A 19,963-nucleotide genomic window follows, 5' to 3' on the forward strand; every position below is an offset into this window, starting at 1 on the left:
TCAGATCATGATTTATGACTCGTTATAGTGTTTTCTCTTATAAAAAATACACATAAATTAAAAATAATTTTAAATTTAAAAATAAATATTTACTTAAATTTTAAAAATTAAAATCATAAATAATAATTCTAAATAAACTACCCATTTTAAAAATTAGAATCATAAATGATAATTCTCAATCCATAAATACGAATCGCCAAACTCAGAAATACAACAACAAAGGTTTACATTACATTTACAGCAGCAGCAGCAGCAAATCTACTTCTTCGATTTCGCTGCTCTCGTCTAAGAATCTGGTAAAGTTGTCGTCTTTGATCTCGGAATAATACTTTCCGTTCACGCCCTAATTCGTACAAATGAAACGAGGAATTGAGGGTAGAGTTCTCTGCTGAGTTTCAAAGAAACCCCCGAGAAAGTAACATCACCTTCGATTGCTCTCATTCTGGTCCCTGCGTTACTGAGTTTTAAAAGGTCTGTATATATATATATATATATATATATGATTTTATTGAAATTTTTGATATGTTTGTTTGAGAAATCTAACAAATTATCTCTTTTTTGGTGTATTATGTCACCTTTCCATTTTTGAATCCTTTGTAACCGTTTTCCTATAATCTTTGTGGTGATTTTTCTGTCTATCTAATCAATTTTGTCTTCTCTTCTGCTGCCTATGGAAAATACATATGCTACTTTAACTTTCAATCCATTACTTATCTTGAAAGTTGTGTTCAACTCTTGTCTGGTGCTGAGTGATATCTCCGATCTCTCTTGATTGGAAGTGATTCTGTACGGTTCTAAGGCAGCATTGCCTTTAATCACTAATTGGATCCTCTCGGTTTGAGTCTCATCTCATGGATTTACAAGTATTTTTTTTTTCCATCACTTATTCATATTTTGCTTTATTTTAAGAATTAGCTTTTGACATCAGAAGTTGTTTATGTAAATTTGTTTTTTCTTTGGGCAATTCAATTAGAGTATGGTATTACTTTGCATAATTTGATTGTTTTAGTATGATGTATTTATTATCTTCCTGTTACTTTAGAAAGTTGTGAGTTCTACAATTTGTTTTTCTGACTAATTTATGTCTATACCATAATGGTAGAGTAGTATCGACACTGACCGGAATATGTTATGGATCAAGTATTTGGATTAAGCACTGTGTGAATGGTTTTCGATGATTTGTATAGATTAAGTTTATTTTCCTCTTTCTTTGTTTGGTAACTAGATTCGGTTAGAGCTTCTTCTGTAATCCATATGTATTCCCACTATATGGCATTTTTTTTGTTAAAATATCTTTGAGTTTATCCTTGTTAATCTGGGAATTTATTTTTTCTTCAGTTAGTTTATGCACTTGTTGCATTATGCGAAGGTTTTATGCTTGTTCCTTTACCTAATTGATTTTTCCATTTGACTTGCATTCTGTTACACATGTTGCTGTCTATCTGTATGTAATAACCTATGCCATTGTCTTGTATCATAGTTATACTTTACTCTTAGATTTTTTCCTTCTGATTTGTTACAACTGATATTTTTCTTGTACATAACAATTTTTTCGTCAGTGTAATATTCTTTCCTCTTGAGTTTCACTAGTCTCTTCATGTAAGAGTTTAAATAGTCTCCCTTATAGGCATTTGAATAGTTCTTTTCTTAAAATTTTACTCATATTATCTAGTTATTATGATGACAACCTTCTTATCATTGTATTTAATTCTTATCATTAAATAACAGAAAAATTAATGATTTTTTAAATGCTACATTAATTAACTTTCCTCATAAGTCCTTCAGAAAAATTTAAAAAAAAAACTTTCCTTATAAGTTACTCTTTCTCATCTTCATAATTCTTTAAAAGATATGTTTTAATAGCTTTTTAATGTTAAATCTTATTTTTATGATCTGATTGCAGTTGTCTGCTAAAATAGACAGTTACTATTGAATAGTTATTAAAAAATATTCCCTCCGTTTCATTCTCAATTATTTTCAAAAATTTCTCCCTTATGAGGATAATTGCATTTTATCAGTTACTTTTATATTTCAAAAGTCAATAACTGAAAGTGATTATGAAATTCTTTCATATTCATAGACAAAGAATGGTACAAATTTATAGTGTACAACCTAGGCTAAATCAGGAAGAAAATAATTACATGATCAGGAAATTAGCTCCTAGAAATCAGCCCTACAGCAAGAAAATCATTGACTAATTCTAGCCTACAGCTGTACATGAATATACAGGATAATCAGGGAATTAATTTTCTGATTTTCAGAAATTCATATCTCTAATTCCCTAGCTTTTAATTCCCGTATTTCCTAACAATAACTACTTTTATTTCTTATCACAACTAATCTTATAAATTTTTATTACTGGTTTTTAATGGTTTTCATTTCCTAAAAGTGTTTTACTTCATGATGTATTAAAAAGAGGCCGGTAATGAAGGCCTTCATTTCTTACTCCCTCTTACGTAAATTAAAAAAATAAAATATTAATATAAAGTAAATAAAAAAAAAATCAAAATCAACCTTGGTTGTCTACTGAAATTCAGTTATGCTGAGTTAGATTCTTCATATTTACAGTTTGATTTCAGGAGTTAGAGGAGCTTAATACGAGGAAATTTAAGAACTAAAATTTTCCGAAATATACTGAACTTCGGTATAATTTAACACAAAAGGTAAGTCTTCAAATGTCATTTTGTTGTTAAGTTTTGTTTCATCAAACGATATTTGTTTCACATTCGATCTCTGGAATTTCAAACCTTAGTTGATGAGTTTTTATTTTTTTGTTTTGTGTAGCTTTTTGTGATGGGAATTAGTAAAACGGAAGTTAATTTAAGGAGATTGCTTGCTGCTGCGCCTAAGCAGCAAAACCAGGCAAAGCTTGTTCATGTATGCCCTCAACTAAAACTCTGAGGTTCTATTGCTCTTTTTTTTATTATTATTTTTTTATTTCCTTGCCTTGTGATTCTCATTGGTGCGTTGAGATTGTCAGAAAATAGAAGATTTTATTTTCTAATAGAGAATAAAATTGTTTACTTTTCTGTTTTCTAGTTTACTTTTTCTGTGTTTGAATAAAAGGACCAAATCCCTTAGTTTGGGGTAAGGTTCCTAGGAAATAGGGTAGTTTCCAGATTCTCTTTAGTTAGTTTCCGGATTCATATAGTTTCTGGTTTTGTTAGATGTTTGTGAGCTGTCAAGGGTACAATGTATCCTATAAATAAGATGTATGCTACCATGATTGAAATAAGAGAGAAAATAAGTTTTTTCCTCAAAACCTACATGGTATCAGAGCCTTAGGGTTTTAATCCAAAGGGAAAAATGGCAAAGACAGCCATGACCGGTGTAAACAGAGCCCAGACCTCATCTGAGGTTACCTCTGAAAACAACACAGACAATTCTTTCTATACTGGTGTTGATAATATAACAATTGATTCCTCCTTACAAATCTTCGTTCAAAAGTTGAATGGAAAAAACTACCTTGAGTGGCCACAGTCCGTCAAACTTGTGCTCGATGGCAGAGGAAAACTCGAATATATTACTGGGGAAGAGAAGCAGCCAGGAGAAAAGGATTCAGGCTTCAAAAAATGGAGGTCAGAAAATTCCTGGGTGTCAGAAAATTCCTGGGTGACAGCATGGCTTCTAAATTCCATGGAGGCAGCAATCGCAAAACCAAACATTTTCCTACCAACCGCCAAAGCTGTGTGGGATTCTGTTTTGCAAACATACTCAGATTTGGAAAACTCTTCACAGATCTTTGAATTAAAATCAAAGCTCTGGCAATCCAAGCAAGGAGACCATGAGATCACGGTATATTACAACGAGATGGTGACCCTTTGGCTGGAACTGGATCAATGCTATGATGATGAGTGGGAGAATCCAAATGATTGTGCAAGGTATATGAAACGTGAAGAGAATGATTGCATCTATATGTTTCTTGCAGGAGTTAATAGAAGCCTAGATGAGGTAAAGGGAAGGATTCTTGGCCGAAAACCCCTGCCCTATATTCGTGAGGTTTTTTCAGAATTACGACAAGAAGAAAATAGGAGGAGAATCATGCTAAACAGTGCAGCACCAGCACTCGAACCTGAGAATTCTGCACTAGTCTCTCGTAATTCAGGAGGATCTGATATGGAAGGAGAAAGGAAAAAGCGACCATGGTGTGATCATTGTAGAAAACCATGGCACACTAAGGAGACATGCTGGAAAATTCACGGGAAACCAGCGCATTTGAAGAAAAAACGAGAGGGCAATGGCAGGGCTCTTCAAACCACCACTGATGATTCTCAAGAGCAATCAATCAACTCGGAGGTGCATCCTTTCACAAAGGAACAGTTAGAGCATCTATACAAACTCTTTAAATCTCCACAATTCTCTGTCACTCCTTCATGTTCCCTTGCAACCCAAGGTAATTCTTATGTCACAGCCCTCTCTAGTTTCGGTCTTTCTTCTAGCCCTTGGATTATAGATTCCGGAGGAACAGATCACATGACAAATTGCTCACATCTCTTCTCATCTTATAGTCCGAGTGCAGGAAACATGAAAATTAAGATTGCTGATGGATCTTTTTCGGCAATAGCCGGGATTGGTTCAATCAAAGTTTCCCCCCCTATAACTCTTAATAATGTGCTTCATGTTCCAAAATTGTCATGTAACCTCCTATCTATCAGTAAGATAACCCAAGATCTTAATTGTCAAGCTAATTTCTATCCAACTCATTGTGAGTTTCAGGAACTGGTCTCGTGGAGGATGATTGGCAGTGCTAGGGAAAATGGAGGACTCAATTTTTTTGAAGATGGAACAATCCCAAGTAAACCAGTCCGAAGTTTATGTTTTGAATCTATGTCTACTTCTAGTAATCATGAAATTATGCTATGGCATTATAGACTTGGCCATCCAAGTTTTCATTATTTGAAATGTTTGTTTCCATCTTTGTTTATTAATAAGAATCCATTCATTTCAGTGTGAGACTTGTAAGTTTGCAAAACAACATCGATCCCCCTACCCTCCACGACTATACAAGCCCACTAAACCTTTTTCCTTAATCCACAGTGATGTTTGGGGTCCTTAAAGAACTCCAACACTTTTCGGAAAAAAATGGTTTGTCACATTTATAGATGATCACACTAGAGTAAGTTGGGTCTACTTGTTAAAAGAAAAAACAGAGGTTGAAGGAGTTTTCAAAAACTTTTACACCATGGTACAAACTCAATTTGATGAGAAAATTCAAATTTTTTGAAGTGATAATGGAAAGGAGTTTTTTAATAATATTTTGGGGAATTTTTTTATTGAAAAGGGTATTATTCATCAAAGTTCATGCAATGACACCCCTCAACAAAATGGAATAGCTGAGAGAAAATAAACATCTTCTAGAAGTATCAAGAGCCTTGCTTTTCACAAATAATGTTCCAAAATACCTTTGGGGTGGTGCAATTCTCACAGCAACCTATATCATTAATCGAATGCCCTCAAAAACTCTAGATTTTCAAACTCCTTTGCAAGTTTTCTCACAGAATTTTCCATCCTCTAGGATCTTATCCGAATTATTACCAATTAAAGTCTTTAGGTGTACTGTCTTTGTTCACAATCATGATCAAAACCGGAGTAAGTTAGATCCTAGGGCCAGAAAATGCGCTTTTGTAGGATATGCACTGATGGGATCTTGATCTGTCGACTAAGAATTTACTATTACGAAATGGAAGAAATCCTCTGAATAGTTATTTTATTGAATCCAATCACCAGAATACAGATAGGAGCTTGACTTGTAGCTCAACAATGCAACAGAAATGGAAATTACAGAAATAGGAAAAGGATAGAGGGATTTTTTAGGAACCCCACAACCTCCCAACGACTAGTTCATGCAAAATATTCACCCCTCTCACAGCCTTCATTGCTACCTTCAAATACCCCCCAGATTCTCTAACTACCCACGTCGGCTTCCCCTCCTTTAGCCAGACTCGAATTCCCAGGTGGGCCTTCCTTGACAACCAAACCCCTTTCTTCCGTTTCATTTGGGCTTGAGTCTCCCACTTGTCCACCCTTGGTCCTCCTGGTGTAGACCATCCTCACAGGAGGCCTGACAATACTCCCCCCTTCGAAGACAACCTTGTCCCCAAGGTTGTAATGAGGAAATTGGGCCTGAAACACCTCCAGAAGCTCCCAGGTGACTTCCCAATCCGGCAGGTCCTTCCAGTTAACCAACACTTCAGCAACCTGTTTTCCTCCAACAGAAGTCCACCTGCCGCGAAGGACCTTGGAAGGCTCGACCTGCAACTCCAACTCATCCGAGAGCTGCAGTGGAAGTGGTTGGTACTGGAGTGCATCACCTTTGAAAGGTTTCAGCTGGGAGACATGGAAAACAGAATGAATCCGCGCAACCACAGGAAGCTTGAGGCGATAGGCCACTTCTCCGATTTCCTCCAAGACTTCAAATGGTCCATAAAATCGAGGAGCCAACTTTTCGTTGGGTCGACGGGCCAGGGACTTGAGGCGATAGGGGCGTAGCTTGAGCAGAACATGATCACCAAGCGAAAAGGAAAGTTCCCGACGATGAGCATTCGCGAACTTCTTCATGCGCTGCTGTGCGAGCACTAGATTGCCCTTGAGAATATCGAGGAACTCATTCCTTTGCTGAAGCTGGAGGTTGACATCTTCCACTGTCGAGGGGGAGTCCTGGAAGCGGTGAAGAGTGGGAGGATCACGGCCGTACAATACCTGGAAAGGGGAATGCCGCGTGGACGCGTTATAGTTGGTGTTGAACCAGAATTCCGCCCATGGTAAGTAGTGAAGCCACAAGCGAGGTTGATCGTTGCGAAACGGCGGAGATATACTTCCAAGCACCTGTTCACAACCTCGGTTTGGCCGTCAGATTCAGGGTGATAGGCCGAACTGCGGTTCAACTTGGTTCCCTGCATACGAAATAACTCGCGCCAGAAGAGGCTCATGAAGAGGGGGTCTCGATCGGTGACAATGGAGCAAGGAATTCCGTGGAGCCGGACTATTTCGCGAACAAACAATTCAGCCACTTTCTTGGCCGTGAACGGGTGAGAAAGCGGCAGGAAATGAGCGTACTTAGACAACCGGTCCACGACCACCAAAATTGTATCAATTCCATGCGACCTTGGTAACCCCCCGATGAAGTCCATGGAGATATCCTCCCATACCCTCTCCGGTACCGGCAGCGGTTGTAGCAGTCCCGCGGGCGTCATGGCCTCATACTTCGAACGTTGGCAAATGGAGCATTTGGCAACATACTGACGTATATCTTCCTTCATCCCCTGCCAGAACAGGTTATGTGCCACGCGTTTATAAGTGCGCAGAAAACCTGAATGATCCCCTATGGCCGAGTCATGAAATTCACGCAACATTCGTCGTATCCACGGAGATTGCCTTGGTAGGACTACCCTGCCTTGGTAGCACAGCAGGTCCTGATGCAAGGACCATCCAGCGGCCAACTCCTCGCCTTTAGCGAGTTTTTGTAACAAAGCAGCGCATTCGTCGTCTTGTTGTTGTTCCCGTCTAATCACAGCCCAATTAACCAGCTGCGGAATAGAGATGGGCACTAACTCCACTGTAGTGTTTGCCTCTCGCCTAGAAAGTGCGTCAGCCACTCGATTCGACGCCCCTTGCTTGTACTGCAACTCAAAGTCATACCCAAAGAGCTTAATAGCCCAGTGGAGGTGTTCCGGAGGTAACAGCCGCTGGTCCATGAGAAACCAGAGGCTCTGTTGGTCGGTGCGCACCACGAAGTGCCGGCCAAGTAGGTAATGGCACCACTTTTGGACAGCCAACACGACCGCCATGAGTTATCGTTCATAGACTGACCCGAACCTAGAAGTGCCTGAGAGCGCCTTGTTGAAAAATGCAATGGGCTTACCCCCCTACATTAACACTACCCCAATTCCCGAGCCAGGCGCATCTGTTTCAACCATAAATGGCTTGGAGAAATCCGGTATTGCAAGGACTGGGAGAGTAGTCATAGCAAGCTTAAGTGCTTCGAAGGCAGCCCCCGCCTCTGGGGTCCACCGGAATTCACCACGTTTGAGCAGGTCAGTCAGCCTTCCAAAATTCTAAACAAAACGCGGTAGTAACCAGCCAATCGTAAGAATCCCCTGACTCCTCGTACGTTCTTGGGTGTGGGCCAGGATAAGATAGCCTCCACCTTGGCCGGATCAGCTGCCACCCCTGCTGCTGAGATCACATGCCCCAAGTACTCCAATTGTTGCTGCCCAAAAACACATTTCTTCCGATTAGCGAACAGCTGCTCCCTCCGTAGAACGCCCAGGACTACCGTGAGGTTCTCTTTGTGTTCTTCCCACGTTCGACTATAGATCAAAATATCGTCGAAGAAAACCAAGACGAATTGGCGCAAATAGGGTTGAAATACCTTGTTCATAAGCGCCTGGAACGTTGCTGGAGCGTTGGTCAAACCAAACGGCATGACCAAGAATTCATAGTGCCCTTCGTGCGTTCGAAATGCAGTCTTCTCCACGTCGAATTCCCAGGTGGGCCTTCCTTGACAACCAAACCCCTTTATTCCGTTTCATTTGGGCCTGAGTCTCCCACCTGTCCACCCTTGGTCCTCCTAGCGCTCCGCTCAGAACACCCACCCATATGGGTCGTCACCTTGGAAGATCGGCAGCTCTAGGTGTCTTCCTCAGTGCTCATGCCGTCTGCGGCCCTGGTCCGGAGACTCATTCTGCCTCCTCCGTTCCCTGTCACGTCCCACCTCCCGACGCGGCGGTGTTGGAATCTGAGCCTCGAGGTGGCGTCCTAACATTGTCTCCAAGCGGTGGAGGGCCCCTTGCACATCCCCTACCTGAATTCCCAGAGCATGAACATCTTCCTGTAGCTGAGGTACGTGGTCCACCATAGCTCCCATCAACTGAACAGTCTCCCTGATTGACTCGAGACCTTCTAAACTGGAGACGCGCTCGGTAGTGCTCGCCGTGGGAGTGTACTGCGCCATGGATCGCTGGCTCTGATACCAAATTGATAGGATCCTAATCTGTCGACTAAGAATTTACTGTTACGAAATGGAAGAATTCCTCTGAATAGTTATTTTATTGAATCCAATCACCAGAATACAGATAGGAGCTTGACTTGTAGCTCAACAATGCAATGAAAATGGAAATTACAGAAATAGGAAAAGGATAGAGAGGGATTTTCGAGGACCAACAATTTCCCAACGACTAGCTCATGCAAAATATTCACCCTTCACAGCCCTCGTTGCTACCTTCAAATACCCCCCAGATTCTCTAACTAACTTCCCACGTCGGCTTCCCCTCCTTCAGCCAGACTCGAATTCCCAGGTGGGCCTTCCTTGACAACCAAACCCCTTTCTTCCGTTTCATTTGGGCCTGAGTCTCCCACCTGTTCACCCTTGGTCCTCCTGGTGTAGACCTTCCTCACAGGAGGCCTGACATGCACCAACAAAAAAGGGCTACAAATGCTATGATCCTATTTTTTAAAAAATGTTTGTATCTATGGATGTGTCTTTCTTTGAAACAAAACCTTTTTTTAGGTCTCCTCTTCAAGGGGAGAGAAACAGTGAAGATCCGACTTGGGATAAAATAGAAAATTTGGTGACTGAAGATTTTTTCTAGATTCAACACAAGTTAATGTTAGAATCTGGTTCTAAACAGTCACCAACAAAGTCAGTTTTGACTCAAAATGAACAAGACCAAAGTGAAAACACAAATGTTATAAATAATGAGGAATTCTCAAAAACAAGTCTTGTCCCAGCAGAGAATAATGATTCTATTGAAGGAGATGCAAATAAGAAAAAATTCAAACTGGTTTACTCTCGGAAAAAATTCGGAAGTTTCCTAGCGAGGCCAAGATTCCAACTCACGGCAGGACCAAAACTCTCCAAGTGTCCCTCGTGTCCCTCTTTCCGTCCAAAATTCTCCAGGTGTTTCTCCTTCCTTGTATTCTATTCCTGAAGAAACATCTCTCAATGACCTTAATATTCCAATTGCTCTCCGGAAAGGGCTAGGTCATGTACTAATCATCCAATGTCAAAATTTGTGTCCTATGAAAATTTGTCCCCAATTTTGTCTTTCTTTACTAATCAACTCTCACGTGTGGAAATTCCAAAGAATGTTCAAGATGCTTTACAGGTTCCCAAATGGAAGGAAGCAATCCTAGAAGAAATGAGGGCGCTTGAGAAGAACAAAATGTGGGAGATGGTGGACCTGCCAAAGGGAAAAAAGACTGTGGGATGCAAATGGGTGTTCACTGTAAAGTACAAATCAGATGGATCTCTGAAAAGATATAAGGTCCGGTTGGTAGCTAAGGGCTTCGCTCAAATGTATGGAATTGATTACATGGAGACCTTTGCTCCAGTAGCAAAACTTAGTACTATGCATTCTTGAACGAAGATTTGGAAGAAGAAGTATACATGGATGCCCCACCTGGTTTCGAAAGAAAATTTGGCTCAAAAGTGTGCAGATTGATAAAGTCACTCTGTGGATTGAAGCAAATCACCACGAGCGTGGTTTGAGAAATTTACTTGTTCAGTAAAAAAGCAGGGTTACACACAGGCTCAAACTGATCACACAATGTTCTTTAGGTACTCATCAAGTGAAAGAATTCTCCAGGGAAATGCCTTTTTTTCAAAAAGAACACTCAACATGGGATTGAAATCTACACCGATGCGGATTGGGCAGGATCCTCCACTGATCGGAGATCAACAACAGGATTTTGCTCCTATGTGTGGGGGTAATTTAGTCACTTGGAGAATTTAGAAGCAAAGTGTAGTAGCAAGAAGCAGTGTTGAGGCAGAATATAGAGCAATGGCCAACAGAATTTGCGAACTATTATGGCTACAACGGATATTGACTGAGTTAAAGTTGCGTATAGAAGCCCCTATGAAGTTATACTATGACAACAAAGCTGCAATCAGCATAGCCAACAACCCTATGCAACAAGATCGAACTAAACATGTTGAAGTTGATCGACATTTCATCAAGGAGAAGCTTGAGGGAGGAATGATCTGTATGCCATTTGTTCCAATGACACAACAAACAACAGATATCCTCACAAAGGGACTGTTCAAGTCATCGTTTGACTTCCTTGTTAGCAAGTTAGGTTTGCATGATATCTATGCACCAACTTGAGGGGGAGTGTCAGAAAATGGAAGATTTTATTTCCTAATAGAGAATAAAATTGTTTACTTTCCTGTTTTCTAGTTTACTTTTTCTGTGTTTGAATAAAAGGACCGAATCCCTTAGTTTGGGGTAAGGTTCCTAGGAAAAAGGGTAGTTTCCGGATTCTCTTTAGTTAATTTCCGGATTTAGATAGTTTCTGGTTTTGTTAGATGTTTGTGAGCTGTCAATGGTACAATGTATCCTATAAATAAGATGTATGCTACCATTATTGAAATAAGAGAGAAAATAAGTTTTTACCTCAAAACCTACAGAGATGATATGAAGTTTACAATTAGCCTCGTTATTGAGTATGTGGTGCCTTATTATTGGCCTCATGCAGAGTCATCACACGGGGCCAGATGAGATAAAGCTTAGAATTAGTTTCTTGAGTTTCCTGCTTTTATGTTTTTAGTCAACTTTTTGTTCCAAAGCTGTCTCTGTTTCTTGTCGTTGTGCAATGAGATGAGTTTATTGTACTGTAACTAATGCAATTTTGCAGTATGTTGCCACTTTAAGAGAACTTTTAGAGCAACTAGCGGAAGGCGTACCGAGGTTTGTCACTCTTTTTGCGTATTTTATTTTTGTTTCTATGAATGTTATATTCTTTTAATAGTTTTGAAATGATATTCTTCTAATATTTGATTGATTAAGAAATTCAAACCAATATGTTTTGTTTTTGTATTTCTATTTTCAAGTAATTTGGGGCTTTGGCAATCACTTGCCCAGTTGATAATTAGGTCGAGAAACGTTGATAGAGTTGGTAATCACATCAAATTCATTTTTACTGTTTCTGGTTTTAGTTTCACTTGGAAAGGGTTATGGGACATATTTTAATCTTGTGATTTCTGATACTCTCTTTGTGGGTGCTTTAGGAGGAAAGTTTGTTAGTCTTGTTTATGGATGCATGTTGATTTGGTAGTTTAGTTATGGTCCGGAGTTAGTTTTTTGGTAACAGTGATTTAGGTATATTCTGTATCTGTCGTTGTTCACTGTTCCCAGGCTTTTTAGCTCTATGCAGAAGTTACCATTTTTCCATTTAAGTGTGTGACTCTTGTGGATTTTAAGAAGAGCTATGTTAATAGACCATCCTCGGGGATAGTTTGTGTGCAGTGTACGTCAAGGTTATTGGAGAAACAATATGTTAAAACGTTGTCTATTTTTCATGGATTTTATTGAGCATTAAGCTAACAGCGCTTGATGTGTAAATCTCTACTTGATGCTTATGATAGCCCACTTGAAAGAAGCGTGTCCTTTAGAAGATGGGGACTTCTAAATTAGTTCCTTTTAGAAAGGTATTATTCGATGTTGGAGGTCCAAAACATTAATTTTTTCAAAGATTTCGATCAAGATTAATGCTCCTTTTTCATCCATCTCTCTGATGTGTGTGTATTTGCCTTCTTCTCACCCTTAATTTAAATTTTCAATGATTTATTGTTGAACCAAGATCTTAGAAATCCAATCCAACGTATAAAAAGAAAAAGAAATCCAATCCAATCCAACTTTCTTTTGTATTTCTTAGACTACTTTCTAAGTGTTCAGTTTATTTTAGTTTTGGTGCTTATAATTTTGTATCAGTGTTCTAAAGAGCATATATTTTCTTTGTGGATGTAGAGTAGGCTAATTTGTTTGTATGCTCTTAGACTTTCAAAGGCTGTAGTGAGTGATTATTCAGAGAAGATTGAAGCTGTTGCTTGCAGATTAACTTCCATGGCGGTGCGTGCATACTTAATTGTTGAGTAAATAAAAATTTTTGCTGTTGCCTTTTATTTTTTAAGTTTAAAATTCGACTACATTCGGTTTTTTTTTTTTTTTTTTGGCTCTATTTTATACACTCCTCCTCTGCCACATTCTGTCTCTCCCTTCTCAGTTTTCTCATTTTATGAATTCCCTTCTGTGGCCGCTGCTTGTTAATATACCCTTTTGCTAAGTCTGTACATTTAACCTAGGATCCACAATCGCACAACCCCACCCCCCCTCCCTCCTCTCTCTCTCTCTCTCTCACACACACACACACACACACACACCTCTTTTTGATGTTCGGAGATTAGATATTTGCTACTTAAGGAGGATCAGTTTACTAATTATGTTGCTGTTTATGCTTTTAGCCTAGTGTGCAAGATCCCCAAGAGTCTTTTGAAGGTGTTTCTATTCAAGGCAGTTCTCCTGCAGTAGAAGAAGAAAGTCATACTACCCCTTCTGAAGGACTGAGAAGGAGATCTGTGTAACTTAATTTCTTTTAGTTTGATTAATTGGATTTGTTTTTAGCTCCATAGTGATCTTATAGCGTGATATAGGTTGTTTTGTTTGAATCTTATAATAGGCTTGCCTCGAATATTGAAGATGAAGCCTGTGAGACAACTGATGCTAATTCTTCAACTCCCGTCAAATTGGATTCTGTGGCACAAGCACACATAGAAAAGCATAGGTACCTTTTCTTTTCTGTTTCTTTTCCTTTTCCAGCTATAAAACCCGAGTAACTAGACCATTGAAGAAATTTAATCTATTAATGCAATTGAAAAAACAAACACACGGACATATATATGTATAACACGTAAATATTTGTACGTAACAATGTCTTACCAAGTAGAACTAAGTACAAACCTTTTCGTCTGTTCAAAAAAGAAATGCTAATATAATAAGGTGAATGGTTTCCGTGGTGCCTAAGTAAAATTTCATGCATCTTAATTGCTGTTTGTTGAGGGTTTGTGGTAACAATGAAGAAAACTTTTTTATTTGAATACTCCTTTTGCACAAGAACCAGTGACATATAAATTTACTGTGAATCTTCTGATAGCTTTTTATTGAATTAAAATCTCCACCACTACAACTAAGAGCTCTACCGAAGCTCAATTACTCAACAAAAGGGAAAATACAGGAAAGATAAAGGATAGAGAGGGATTTTCGAGGAACCCCACAACCTCCCAGCTATCAGCTCATGCACAAGATTCACAATGACCTCCTCACTGCCTCGATACTCCTCAAATACTCACCAATCCTCTAACCAACTTCTCTCGTCATCAGCATCAATCCATCCTCGTGCCCCCAGATTGGCTTTCTCCACCTCCCAGGCCCACATCATTCAGGCCCAAGCCCAAACCATTCCCTTTCTTGGCCCTCCTAACGTAGGCCTTCCGCACCTGAGGCCTAACACATATCATTAAGATTTCAACATCGACATTTTCTCATTTTAAGTAGTAGTAAATAAAATTCTGCTAAGCTGTTAGCTCAACATGCCAAAAGATAGTTGAAATGAAGCTTAAGTGTCTTAAGTGGGACTTGCTAATTTTTGACATTTATGCCAACGTTTTGTGGCTAAAGTTTGTGTATTTTCTCAGCTCTTAGGAAAGCCAGCCTATATTCAGGCCTAGACTAAAATATCCCCCAACATCATGAAGATATCCTCAGTATTGTCCGTGTTTTGAAAGTTTGACATCAATCGGGCAAGGATCTTGGTATGCAACCAGAATTTAGATGCTTAGTCTGTATTTGTTCGGTTTAGACTAGTTTCTTAGGTTATTCATGTTTCTTGGACATATTACTATTGTCTACTTTCTTACTGAGAAGTTGAGTAGAAAATGGAGAGAATCCAGATTGAATTGCATAGCATGAACTTGATTTGCGTGGTTAATTGGGTCAGTCAGTTTAACAGGTTATACTTGTTGTGTCCGTTTCGAGCGTAGGATAGGATTGAATAGGCTAATGTTAGAGGATTGTAGTAGTCTATAGCATTGGATGGGATTGGATATTAGTAAATCCTATCTTATGTTTAGTGATATACTATTAGGATACGATAGGATTTTACATTTTAATTAAACAAACAAAAAAAAGGGCTTTGACTTGTTTAACTTTTAAACTTAATTTTGAATTTGTTAAACAAATTAAAAAATTTAAAAAATAATTATACATATCTCTCTGTCTCTTCTTTACCCATTCGAAAACACATTCACACCCTACACATAATTACCTTTCTCACCTGTCCATAAACGACTAGAAAATAGATTTCAAAACCATAATTGAAATTGCCCAGCCCAGGAAGCCATTATGTGAATTTGTAAAACCACATTTATCGACGCCTTTACCCAATCACGAGCCTCCAGTGAGCTCCAGGATGGTTGAATCCCGTGCTTCATTGGGGGTTAGACGAATCCCCTTCGAGGGAGATTTAGTTCTTGGCTGGATAAAAACCATCCAGTCCAGTCTTTTAAAATTTTTATCCAAACACAAGATTAAATTCTTATCATAATCCAATCCCTTTTATCCTTACGAATCCTGTGACCAAACAGGCCTGAAATGGATTGACAATATTCCTTGGTGGCTTTAAGTTGGTCTAAAATTTATTAGTTGTGCTAATGCTAACCCTTTGAGAGCTTTTGGTTAAAACTCCCATAAAAAACTTGTGCATTTAAGTATGCCACTTAAGAGCATCTCCAATGCAATGTAAATTTAGCATTTGAGTGCAAAAAACACTCTCTAGTGCAATGCTATTTGTTGTGCTAAATTTTCCACATACTATACATTGTGGCAAATTTTCCACCAAGTATAGCATATGAGAAATTTGACATTTGATTGTTATCGGTTGAAATGTTTGCCTTTTCATGTAATCATTACAACTTTTGTATTTTCTAATTATTTTAAAAATAAAAGTTTACTTTTATGACATTCAAAGCTTAATGATTATGGAAAAAGGTAGATTTAGCATTTCAAATAGCATTATGCATTGGAGCAAAAATGAAAATAACATACTATATCATACCTTTTGATGTTAAGTATACAATTGACATTAGCATTTGCATTGGAGATGGTCTAAGAGTTTCCTTCTTCTTTTTTTTCTCCTTTTAATAAATTTCGCCATATCTTAGCAGAGAAAGAAAAAGGATAAACGTTTTTTATTTTCAGATTATACGGTTGCTTTGCGAAATCCTAACAAGTGTTATTCCTCTCCTATAATAGAAAGCTTCAGGAGGACTTGACTGATGAAATGGTTGTATTAGCAAGGCAACTCAAAGAGAGTAGCCTTATAGTGAACCGCTCACTGCAAAACAGTGAAAAGGTACGAACATCACAATTTATTTGATTTTGTGTTAATAAACTTTAGTGGTCGTGAAAAAATGCTGGGCGAAATATGTGATGAATGACTGCTTAGTTGAGTTCAGTATCATGCTAATAAACCCCATAATAATATATGTGCTTGAGGATTTTATTTCTATAACGCCATAGAAGGTCTTTTTTTTTTTCCTTCTCTTTTAACTGAAATAATTCGAGAAGAATGGACTCCATAATCTTTAGGGTTTTTACACTGGTGTTAAACTTGTCGATATTTAGACCCCAAATTTTAAATCTTGGTAAATGGGCCACTAAATTAAAAATTTGTTGCAATTATAGTTCAATAGCTAAGGAATTGGATGGAATGCTATGCGAGTTTAGAAAAAGCTACACCCAAAATCTTTCATTAGTTAGCGAGTTGGACTTGAACAGATGAACTTTTTAATTTTGACGTATAGGACCCAAATTCCGTATGTTATTTGACATCCATTATTGAACTACATTGCCACAGATTGTTAAATCTAGGGTCCTAAAGCTAAATGTCAGAATTAAAATTTATTGTCCAACTTGCAAACGACGAGTTAGTGCAAATTAGCATTGATCTTATTGCTTGTTGTTCCCAGGTCCGTGGAGGAACTGTGTATCGTGCCTATATGACCCTAAGAGCCATAGAGGGGTGCGTGAATTCAAGGGTGCTGGCACGAGTGTGGGGTGCACCAGAGATGAATGAATTTGAGTGACGTGGATGTATATGTGTGTGTGTGTAGACACTGGTCATTGGATAGAATAGGCAATGGTCTGAGTTGGGGACGTCAGGCATTAGATAGAAAATATATATGCTTATTAGATATCATAAAACAAATTATCCAATAAGAATATATATTGTGATGAAATAAATATTATGACTATAGCATATAATGATATTATAGAAATTAATAATGGTGAGACAAGATAGTGATTAAAAATAGAAGTAATAAGATAATAATTCTGTAATTAATTATGTCGCAATGAGATTAAGAAAAAGTATCCCTGCCACTTACCCGATAGATTTGGATGTATGAAAATCATGATGAAAATATATACTAAAGAATTAATGGGAATAATGTTAAAAGGATCACCTAAGATCTCTCAATCTATTGGCACTGGGGATTTGGGTGGGGGGTTCTATGTTCAATCCCGTATTGTATTAAAAGGAAATAATGTTAAAAGGATCGCATAAGGAGAGCACTTTTGTATTTCTTTCTTGCTTTAGTCTATCGTTTTTCTATTTCTGTTTTTGTTAGCAGACTCCTTGTCCCCTCGTTTGATTAGTAAAGTTCTTTCGTTTCTTATCATAAAAATAAAAAATAAAAAAAGAAAAAAAAAGAAAGAGAGAGAGCACAACTCTCACGTCATAGGGATCTAAACTAGTAATTGGAGATGGACTGCCCTCTCTTAGGGTATTTAGCTGTTATATTATTTTAGGATTTTATAGCTAAGGTGGTTCTTAAACTGACTGAGATTGTTGTATGTTTTATGTATTGACGTTGTTCTTAGTTTTAATCTTAATTAGAACTATCTTTTGGTTGTTGCTCTTTGATTTCATTCATGTTGTTCCTCATATATTGGTCTATGTTTGATACTATTACTCCGTGGGTTGAGATTTGACTACCCATTCCCAATTGCTTTCTCAACCCCAGGAGGCTAGTTCTATACATAACTAGGAGTATTCTAGTTTTGTTGTTGTGGTTTGCATGGGAGATATAGCCTCTGGGAAAGCTTCTAGGAGTGCTTTCAGGAATGCTTTCTGATCTACTATCTTGTTTTAGTTTCTTAAGGCTTCATGGGAAATTTGCCTAGTGAAATGCTCTTAGGAATTGCCTCCCGAATTGCTTGCTTAAAATGAAGGAGTCTGGTTCTATTTATATGCATATTTCAAGAGAATTTATGATTTAGTTAATAAAGTTCCTTTTGAATTCTTTAGTATTGTTAATTATACAAAATATTTTAGGTGTGCTTGACCATATGCTCAGATGTTGCCACGAATCATGATAATATCCTTTAAAACAGTTGTGTCTTGCCATGTATGTGTTTATAGAAGATATTTTATCAATTACTTTCATACTTTGATTGAAAATCTTTCTTTTCCCTAGCCTTTTGCGGTCTTTTAAGGAAGTTTCCTACGTAACACTTGTATTTGAACTTCTTTTATAAGTGTTAAGCATACAAAAGTAGTGGAGCCATTTAGACTATACTACTTTCCTTCACACTTTGTTTCATTAAACCTTTGTTCTTTGACAAAAGTTCCATTCATAACCTTATATTTGATTCTCTTTTCTTATATCTGTATTTTTTTTTTAGTACCAGTTCAATTTCTTTGGCTGATTTATTGTTTCACCATTGTTTGTTCTTTTAAGGCATGATATATTATTCTTCTTCTAACATGCCACGTATCTTTTAAGAAAATAATTAAATATTGTGATGAAGCATCAGGAGAATTCGTGGAAGTTTACGAAGGTAGCTTATATATATATAATATTGATTCAATCTAATTTTTAAATAATGTTTCATGAGGAGATTTTAATGATTTCTTTATTTTAGAGTAATTCTCATAATATCCTGTTTATCTTGTATTACTAGTCTAGTCATACTAGAGTGGGTCCCATAGGCATTGCTAATCTCAATCACACCATGCCACATCCTATGACATTATTTCCGGGTGTATAATCTAAAATCCATCTCCAATCCATTATGTGCCCCGAAACACTTATGTTATATGGTAGTTTGACCAAGGATTCTTCTTGTTTTCCGTGTTAAGGGTTTTGATCGATGACATACTGATATTACTGGTTACATATCTATTGGAATCCAGATACTTGATTCTACAGAAGAAGCCATTGAACGTAGCCTGGCAAGCACTGGTCACGCAAATGATCGGGCCTCAGAGATATACTCGAAGAGTTCTACGACTACATGCTTCACCTGGCTTGTGATCTTTGCAATGGCGTGTATATTCATCATGGTTGTGTTATTGATTCGTGTTACTTGAAGTTATTTCTTATGTCGGGAAAAAAAAAAAGAAAAAAAAAGAGAAGTAAAATATATGACTAAAATGTTCAGTGCTAATGATAGAAATTTTATTGTTGGTTGGTTCCCAAACGAGATTTTTGGTATTTTTGTTCTCAAATCGTTAATTCTTATTCATTTTGAATATGTAGTTCCATCATCTATGCAAAGGCTCCTAGTGTGATGGAAACTAACAACAATACCATTGTATATCTTGGAAGAAAAATACTGTAATATCACACTTTTCACTCAGAATTTTCAGTCCTTCGAGTCCTCAAGCCCAAAAAAGATATGGAATTTTCCGAGCACTAGAGAGGACGTGCAAAAGGAGGAGCAACTTCAGTTGGACTCCCTTAGAATTCTCTCTTCTCCCTATACATGAGGGACGTGCTCTAATAACAAATATTTTTTACTTTCGTATCTGTTTTTGAAAGACTTGTATAAAATTTATAAGTATATTTGATAATGTTTCAATGCTGAAATTACTTTTTCTAATTGTTTCTCGTGATGAAAACAAGTTAAATAATTCAAGTTTAAATGGGAAATATATAACATTTATATAGTGAAGCATAATGATGAAAATATAGATCAATAAATGCAAAATATATATATATATATATATATACATATACATATATATACAATCATAAAACAAAACAAAGGTAAAAAATACATAGAGAAAAATAAACGGTAGATTAGAGAACAAAATATTTAATAAGAAACATTTAAAATACAAGATT

The 19,963-nt window shown here is 37.5% G+C and overlaps 1 protein-coding gene across 5 annotated transcripts; it reads left to right on the forward strand.

Annotated features, from left to right (window-relative positions):
- Positions 1–217: 217 nt before the first annotated feature.
- LOC21407383 lies at positions 218–19,225 on the forward strand. Of its 5 annotated transcripts, none has more exons than XM_024163184.1 (9): positions 218–471; positions 2,569–2,663; positions 2,785–2,877; positions 11,635–11,687; positions 12,752–12,848; positions 13,241–13,356; positions 13,456–13,560; positions 16,086–16,185; positions 19,030–19,225. In XM_024163184.1, exons 3-9 carry the CDS (start codon positions 2,794–2,796, stop codon positions 19,204–19,206), a joined length of 732 nt encoding a protein of 243 aa, XP_024018952.1. In that variant the 5' UTR covers positions 218–471; positions 2,569–2,663; positions 2,785–2,793; the 3' UTR covers positions 19,207–19,225. The 5 variants fall into 5 exon arrangements, with proteins under 5 accessions (XP_024018952.1, XP_024018950.1, XP_024018953.1 ...); XM_024163182.1 differs by having other exon boundaries at positions 13,241–13,354; positions 13,430–13,560; XM_024163185.1 differs by having other exon boundaries at positions 12,776–12,848; positions 13,241–13,354; positions 13,430–13,560.
- The last annotated feature ends 738 nt before the right edge of the window (positions 19,226–19,963 follow it).

The sequence above is a fragment of the Morus notabilis genome, unplaced genomic scaffold (genome assembly GCF_000414095.1).
Source record: "Morus notabilis unplaced genomic scaffold, ASM41409v2 Scaffold98, whole genome shotgun sequence".
Lineage (NCBI taxonomy): Eukaryota > Viridiplantae > Streptophyta > Magnoliopsida > Rosales > Moraceae > Morus > Morus notabilis.

What these genes read in the sequence shown, in the direction of transcription:
- LOC21407383 (XM_024163182.1), top strand. Translation starts at nt 2,794, where the DNA reads ATGGGAATTAGTAAAACGGAAGTTAATTTAAGGAGATTGCTTGCTGCT. An exon ending in ACCAGGCAAAGCTTGTTCAT is followed by an intron (nt 2,878 to 11,634) that starts GTATGCCCTCAA and finishes GCAATTTTGCAG; the next exon opens with TATGTTGCCACTTTAAGAGA. An exon ending in GCAGATTAACTTCCATGGCG is followed by an intron (nt 12,849 to 13,240) that starts GTGCGTGCATAC and finishes TTATGCTTTTAG; the next exon opens with CCTAGTGTGCAAGATCCCCA.